Source organism: Sinohyriopsis cumingii, unplaced genomic scaffold (genome assembly GCF_028554795.1).
Source record: "Sinohyriopsis cumingii isolate HCF-2022 unplaced genomic scaffold, ASM2855479v2 utg001994l, whole genome shotgun sequence".
Classification (NCBI taxonomy): domain Eukaryota; kingdom Metazoa; phylum Mollusca; class Bivalvia; order Unionida; family Unionidae; genus Sinohyriopsis; species Sinohyriopsis cumingii.
Genome location: NW_028316099.1, coordinates 152,613 through 161,261, shown reverse-complemented (window position 1 = coordinate 161,261; position 8,649 = coordinate 152,613). Strand labels below are relative to the sequence as shown.

At 36.0% G+C, this 8,649-nt stretch overlaps 1 protein-coding gene across 1 annotated transcript in view; it reads left to right on the top strand.

Moving 5' to 3' along the window:
- The first annotated feature begins 1,262 nt into the window (after nt 1-1,262).
- LOC149771286 (limbic system-associated membrane protein-like) overlaps nt 1,263-8,649 on the top strand; it is a 48,481-nt gene continuing 41,094 nt past the window's right edge. The window contains exons 1-2 of the mRNA XM_089948666.1: nt 1,263-1,393; nt 6,481-6,557. Of these exons, the coding sequence (XP_089804792.1) occupies nt 6,515-6,557 (43 nt within the window). The 5' untranslated portion in view covers nt 1,263-1,393; nt 6,481-6,514. The remainder of the gene's footprint in view (nt 1,394-6,480; nt 6,558-8,649) is intronic.

Sequence of the window (8,649 nt, the reverse complement as noted above, 5' to 3'; positions counted from 1 at the left end):
ACTCTATACATTTTTGGATGTTGATTAATATCGACCCAAGTAAAATGTACCCAGTACTCTACACATTTTTGGCTGTTGATACATATCGAACCCAAAGAAAATGTACCCAGTACTCTACACATTATTGGCTGTTGATAAATATCGACCCAAGGAAAAAGTACCTTGTACTCAACACATTTTTGGCTGGTGATACATATCGACCCAAGGAAAATGTACCCAGTACTCTACACATTTTTGGCTGTTGATAAATATCGAACGAAGGGAGAAGTACCTTGTACTCTACACATTTTTGGATGTTGATTAATATCGACCCAAGTAAAATGTACCCAGTACTCTACACATTTTTGGCTGTTGATAAATATCGAACCCAAAGAAAATGTACCCAGTACTCTACACATTTTTGGCTGGTGATACATATCGACCCCAGAGGAAATGTACCCAATACTCTTCACGTTCTTAAATACAAGTAAATCTTGTATAAAATATTATTGGCAGTCAAATTGTAAAATACATTTTGGTTCACATACTTTGTGTTCTGTACAACTGAACGTATAAATGTATTCCAATAAGATGAATGTAAGCAATAACGCATGTATGTGACGAGAGGGAGGAGACTAGTCTAGTGTACACATACACACACACACACACATATGTGTGTGTGTGTGTGTGTGATTTAGATTTTTAACGAAATTTAAACAATTTTCCAGTCATATCGCTACGATGTCTGCATTGTTGCAGTTTATAGATATGTCTAGCACCCAGTCACATTATCCTGACACCAGGTCAACCAGACCTAACACTAACCTCTTAATGCTTAGCGCCTAGCGAGGCCGCTGTTAGCGTCATTTATAGAAGTGACTCGGCTGGGGTTCGAACCTACGACCTCCAGGGCTGACACTGTAACCACTAGGCCACCGGAGCGGTGTATGTATGTACCACGACCTCCGGGGCGGACACCCTTTCTGTATGTAATTAATATATTTCACATGTGAGTATAAAGACATTGCAAGCTGTAGAACGATGTATGGAAAGGATATGTGAAAACTGACAGGCATTTACCAACTTTAATATTTGCCTAAAATTGGTTTTCTTCAATGCGGTTGAAAGTAAGAATTGTTTGCATAATCTTGTTGTCACCGTGAATTTAGTTACTAGAATTACTTAAAAAGAATTCCTATATTATTTATCGAGGTTTTATGAAACTGGACATTGTAAATTCAGAATGTTTACTGCTGAAAGTCCTGTTCCTATGGTGCGAGTTTTAAAACAAGTACTACACTTTAAGGATTAACCAGCTAGGTCAATGAGAAACTTCCTTCCATTGTTTATCACATTGTGTACACATTCCTGTTTTGTTTCTGAAAAAGAACAACGAACGCCATATGTTAAAGCGGTAAGTCTGGACCAATGTTTTATGTATCGTAAACTATTTTAATATTGATGTCTGAAATGAGGTTGTTAGATATATGCTTGCAGACTTAGGCTGAGTGTAAATTTCGACGAGAAAATTTGTAAATACCCTATTCCATACAAATTTGTAAATACCATATTCCACCGAAGGACATCTTGAAAATCAATGTTGTAAAAAGAGTCCGGCGGAGTTTTTGTTTAGCTTGGCATGTTTTCCAGCCATGTCATAATCTAGAAACTTGTGGGTATGTATGTATTGACATTGTAATGGGTGTCAATACAAGCATGTGTGTGTGTGTCCTCGTTACAGAAGTCTGTGTATCTTCTTTTATGGAACAATTAATATATTTTCTTTCTTGTGTTTGCGTGTACCATCGAATTGGGTGCTATTACAAATGTCGTTGTAACCGTTTTATGTCCCTGTCTGTCAAATAACGAATTTATATTTGTTTTTAGCATCCTCGTTCTATATTGCTTATATGCTCACTGTTGACACCTCTGACACCGTTTTCACGTTTTTCATCTCATCAACTTTATTGTCTATTTTGTAACTGTCAGTATATGGTTTCTCTCTATTTCCCAAGAGCAATTTGCAATTACTGAAGTAGCTGGAATACGTAATTGTTTGATGGGTGATGATGTTGCGCCACTTTCTTCTTACTGGCATAGTTTTATATTTATCCAACGACATGCCCATGTTATAAAGTAGTTACACGCAGCCTATCTTACTGTTTACATATGATTTATTAATATTTTTCGTTATTGTCTGAATATCCACTGTTAGATCATATACTCATTCTGAACTGTGTTGACATGTTTGTTGTTAAATAGGTAAATTAGCTCAGGATATGTTTCGACCTAATCTTAGTAACTGTTAGGTCCTCATACGAAGTCGAATTTGAAAATCAAACTTTGCGATTGTAAATAAAAGATCTGAATACATTGTGTTAATTAGCACTGGTCAGTTTTCTTGAAGTTTTATATTGAATGCCTGGCGGCATGCGAAAATTAAGCGCGGCGCACTTTATTTTGTCTCTCGGATTAAAGGGGCTAATTTCAAGGTTGATAATTGTGACACATTATTCCTTACTTATAAGATACAAACGATAGCTCTAGAACATCGGCGTGTTTGTCATTTTTGCTGAAAACATGCACGTTTTTTCATCCGAATAAAACGCGTACGATTGCACAATAAACATGCCCCGTCTGCCGAATGCTGTTTGATTGTCGTGCTATACACATCATTCCGTTTTAACACGACGACAGTGCAATATTTTGTCCGTGTAATTGAAAGGCAGAATCCGATTACATCACCTGCAATAGCAGCCTGTTATCGTTTAGGATAAGATAAAGGTCATGTGTTAATTAGGTGTTAATTAGGTATTAATATAATTAATCATAGCGTAAAAAAACACTTTGCATGTTCCCAGGCGTCGATACTGCTACGATCTTAGTAGGGTGGCATTAATTAATGCTAATCTATTTTCGACAGATCAGCCGCAGCCGCAGTGTGCGTGTGTGTGTGTGTGTGTGCGTGTGTGTAAAAACGAAAGAATACATTAACGAAGAAAATATATATCGACGACTGTACCCAGATTTGCTATACATACATACGTACATTCATACACACACACACACACACACACACAACCAGAATTCGGCACTTATAATTATAATAATTCGGCACTGGTAATTATAAAACTCGTATAAAAACCAGATGATCTAGCCTTAGTTACTGTCCCTTAATTATATGTATGTAACTTAGTAAAGATTATCTGGTTCTACGTACAAACCATCTGTTTCTTTAAAGTTATCAGTTATGCACTACTACTTTTGTTTTCTTTAGTTTTAGGTGATAATTAAGTATGATCCATGGCTGCTGGCACACAGCTACTACAGATTCTGAATCGAACAAGCATCTATCCATAACTTTTATTGTTGTTATTTCATTGAAAATGACCAATGTTCAAAGGTATCGGATTACCGAAACGTGAATGGTAATGACATTCACCGTAACAAACCTAAAATACAGATAAAAAAACTAGAAAAAAAAACTATGAAAATAACAATTGTTTCATCATATTATCTTACATGGGTTAAATATGAGTGTAAACTTTTTATTTGCAACGAGGACTAACTAACAAACTGTACATATTATATATGAATAATTACGAACCGCAGCAATCTTGGGGCAATGGAAAATATTCACCGGGCAGCTAGAGAAATCTGATGGGCATCCATATTTTCAAAGCAGGTTGCTCAGGAAAACCAACGGATTTTCAAACTTTTCTACCCCTGTTGATATCCATCCATCCATCCATTCACACACACACACACACACACACACACGTTTTGACAGCTGGTCAAGGACAGTAGTGAATAGTTACAACATATAAAGGATTCACAAAATAGGTTATAATGATGATGATCCACAAAATAGGTTATAATGATGATGATCCACAAAATAGGTTATAATGATGAGGATCCACAAAATAGGTTATAATGATGATGATTCACAAAATAGGTTATAATGACGATGGTCCACAAAATAGGTTATAATGATGAGGATCCACGAAAAAGGTTATAATGATGAGGATCCACAAAATAGGCTATATGGCTGAGGATCCACAAAATAGGCTATAAAAATCATAATCCACAAAATAGGTTATACTGATGAGGATCCACAAATAGGTCATACTGACGAGGATCCACAATATAGGTTATAATGATGGGGATCCACAAAATAGGTTGTAATGATGAGGACGTATTATATTTATAGGTTACTACATTTGTATGGGAAAATAGGAACGAGTTTTCGGAATGAATACTGCACGAACTTGTGAGTGCAGTATATCCTTCCGACAAAACGAGTTCATATTTTCCCATACAAATGCAGTAACCATTTTATTATATGCTCATTTTTTTTATTCTACCTAAGGTTTAATTATATAAACAAAATACACTACAAGAAACAACGTAAATGAATGAATGCCGTATTCCAAACTAAATACACAAGCGCAGATTTGACATTACAAAATGACATCATTATTAATGCGCACATATCTCCGCCCAGATAAATTTGAACTTAGTCGCGCGCTCGACATAACTTTCGAAAGAAAATGGCGTGTCTAGTTAAAATTGAAATTTGCAGTCATATTGTGAATGAATGCGCATTGCAACGACTTTTCCATTTGATCTGGAGTGAATATATTTTGGTATTTTGTTTCGATTCGACGAAAGTTTGTGATTTTGGACTGGATTCATCTGTGCAAATTATACATGAAATACATTGGATTGAAGTGGCGCGGGAGAAGCGTGTTTACGTCTGCAAATGTGTTTCTGTTTCTGTCATTGAATGTTTGAAATCATAACGTGGGAAAATATGAAGTCTTTCAATTGCAATTTTCAAAAAGACGCTATGGAATTTAATGTGTATTTCATTTTGAGTGCAGTAAGGAGGATGCAATTGCACTTATCATCGAAATTACAGCACACTTTCGAAATGTGTAATCCAGATTGAAAAGCTATGACATGGCTCGTGTAATTCGGATTTGCAGAATTAAGAAAAAACATTTTGAAGAAATTCAGGATGTAAAACTGTAAGTGTATTTTATTTTGCCATTCTTATCACCAGATAAAGAATACAGTATATTCCTTGTCAGTTGCATCTTATTTGTAAGGACATAATCGTCCGTCTTTTATATAATGTAGCTAGCCTAAATCCGTAACATTGTATCAACGCAGAATGTGCCAAAACAGCTTTTTTTTTTTTTTTTTTTTTTTTGCAGTCCACGAAACTTGTTTTAGTTCATTCAGAAACAAATTTAAATAACCACAACGTAGAGAGCCTCTTACGCGAGTGTATATGATTTGTTTACAAATCAAAAGTGCTTTTGTCTGCGTCATTGTTTGTTTACAATAAAAAGTAGTTCCTTTATTCACGTGAATGCTATATGTGTATTGTCGCGCGCGTTCAGTATCGGGGAATACTGAACGATTCCGACAATGTAAAGTTAACGGGGAAAAAAATGAGCATATAATAATGTCACTTTCAGCTTTGGTAACTCCAGAATTATCTACTGGATTTACGTTAAGCTTAAAAAAATAAACCTGCAAAATTTTCCAAGTTTTGTATGATTAGTAGAACTGTTTCTATGCAGTTGAGGCCGAGTGGAGCTTTTATTATAATAACCCAGTTTATTTTATTTGTTAGAATCAGTTAATTTATATTTAATATTGTTAAGTGTTCCAAATCTGGTTGCTTCAAGATTAGCATAGCCCGGCTTGAGATTGGTCATTGATGCTCTTTTGCCTCTTATCCCTAAAAATGATTATCCCTTAGCACTGAAAGTTTTCATCCTCGCTATTCTTTAGCCCTGAACATTTTTATCATCATTACCCCTTATCCTTGAAATAATTCATCTTCATTATCCCTTACAGGTGAAAATTTTCATCTTTGCTATCGCTTATTCCCGAAAATCTTAATCTTCAATATTCCTCATCCTGGATAAATTTTTGCTATCTTCGTGTTCTTGTTGACAAATAATATAAGCCTCATTCAAATATTCCTAAAATATGAACTTTGTTCCGCTTTCCTACGAATGTATTCCAGTGTATCCAACGCTCTGATCGAGATAATGTAGTGATCCACTAGAGTTTATAATAAGAGATAGGCGAATGTTGTCATTCATACGTAAAATCTGTGTAACTAACCCTCTCCACCTCTTCACTCCTCTACCAGCTCAGAAACATGTCAGGATCTATAATCTTTGCAGCGTTCTGACAAATCGAGATGTAACAGCTGCATCAAATATTTCGCTTTGAACCATCATTATGTGCAGTGAATCTTATCCGGAATAACAACTGAAGTAGAATCTAGCAAATTAAATAGAAAATAGTAAATTAAATAGAAAATAGCAAATTAAATAGAAAATAGATCAAAATCTGACCTATCACGTGGTAAGCTATATGTAAACTTCAATCATCTGAGTTTGTATTTTTAAATCACAAATAATTAATTTTGATTCTGTATACATTTTTAAGATGACTGTTTTCCATGTGTTTATATAGATAGTATGCGTTATAAGGAAGGAGGGAAGCTGAAATGAATTTTATACAGACGATAATCATCGCTTGCTTCCTAATCGGTGAGTAAACGGATGAGATAACAATTCGACTGATTTTATTTGTTTTCCTTCAGACAGAAACTGTCCAGTTATATCATTGATATACTCTCTCTCTCTCTCTCTCTCTCTCTCTCTCTCTCTCTCTCTCTCTCACACACACACACACACACCAGTTCTAAGTTTATAGTAATTCCTTTGAAAGGGCAATTTGCTCGGCATTTATCTGTTAAACATCTTAGTGACAAATATAATCCTGAAATGGCTATTTTTATGTTATTTTTTAAAATTTGTATTATGAAAAAGTATTATAACATTTACATTCCATATTTGTTTTGAATTTTATATTTTTTAATTAGTCAAACGGTAACAGTGTTTCAAGCTGCTCAACTGAACTGGGGTGATATAGTAACAGTGTTGCAGTTGACATTAATAGAGATATATATGGGAAATCATTTGTTTAATTTGTTCATAGGGTTAACATGGAAATAGGTGTGTGGGGCTTAAGGGTTAATGGGACAGAAGGGTTTATGGGGCAAAAGAGTTTCTAGAGAAAATAGTGTTTATGGGACAAACGCGAAGGGTAATGGTATACAATCCAATACCAAATTTTTTGTATATTGCCCTTACACCTACTCTCATACAAAAAGGGACGGGTTGAAACCGATGAAATCGAACAAATATACTGTCCATCACACCGTCTGCACTGCCAATGCACACACACACACACACACACACACACACACACACACACAAAATACCTAAATGCCTTGTATAGTCTCCACATACCAAGCATCAGACTAAACAGGTAAAGCGTCAAACCAGGGAGATGTAATCTAACAAACGTACTATCCATCACACCATCTGTAATGTTCATCAATCCATTCAAACACAATCTAAAACGCCTTGTACAATCTCCACATAGCAACTATGAGACTAAACGGGGAAGGGTTCAAACAACCTACATCTAATGCAACAAACATACAATCACACCATTTATATCATCCAACAATGTCCTTTGGCTATTGATGCACGCTACGCTTCATAGCTAAACACAAAAGATAACCATAATGTTCATAAAACCATCTTTCTCCTTTGTCATCGTTTCTAGCATGCGCACAATCAAAATAGGTCAATAAATGTTGAGATATCCCAGACTGCATTGATGAAAAAAATATAGACAACAATGCCCACACACCATGGAATCTGCTCCTTTTTATATCACACTATTGAGTCGAGTCGATTCGGCATTTCTTATCATACAGTCAATAATGTCGGCTTCCAAAGAATGTGATCCATAAGAATCAAAATAGTCCGCTCTCTGATCGCTGGGGAAAACAATGGCTACCCGTTGGGTTCCTGGTTGACGACTGTCATCTGTGTTGATGACATATGCTTGCATGTCTTTAGTGGTTGATGACTGTCGTCTGTGTTGATGACATATGCTTGCATGTCTTTAGTGGTTGATGGCTGTCGTCTGTGTTGATGACATATGCTTGCATGTCTTTAGTGGTTGATGACTGTCGTCTCTGTTGATGACATATGCTTGCATGTCTTTAGGTGTGCAATGAAGACGTTCATCCTAAGCACATTCCACATGATTCCAAGAAACAGTGTACTAGTTGTTGTTGTTGTTGTTGGGTTTAACGCCATTTTTCAACACAAGATAGGCTATACATGGCGGCCAGTATTAATGGTGAAGGAAGAACCCGGGAAAACCCCGGAAAGAACCACCGACCCACGAGAAGCTACTGGCAAGCTTTCTCACATAGCCACATTGGCCGAATCCGAGACTCGAACCCACGCAGACAAGAGTTGAGATGGCAGTGATCCGTAACGGAGAGCGCTTTAGATCACTCGGCAACTCGGGGCCCCCGAAGCAGTGTACTAAGAGAGTTGTTCATAAATAATATGGAATAATGAGGTAATAAAGAGCTATCTGTCTCAAGAAAGCTTCTATGTGTTGGATCTCCAGATAACTCTTGGAGTGTATGGAACTTTACGCACTTGTTTATTCGACTTTGTAAACAATGTATTTTACTTCATGTATTTTTATTATTTATTTGGAAAAAGAAAAATATGGAAACATACATGATTGATTAATCATTTAAGGCAC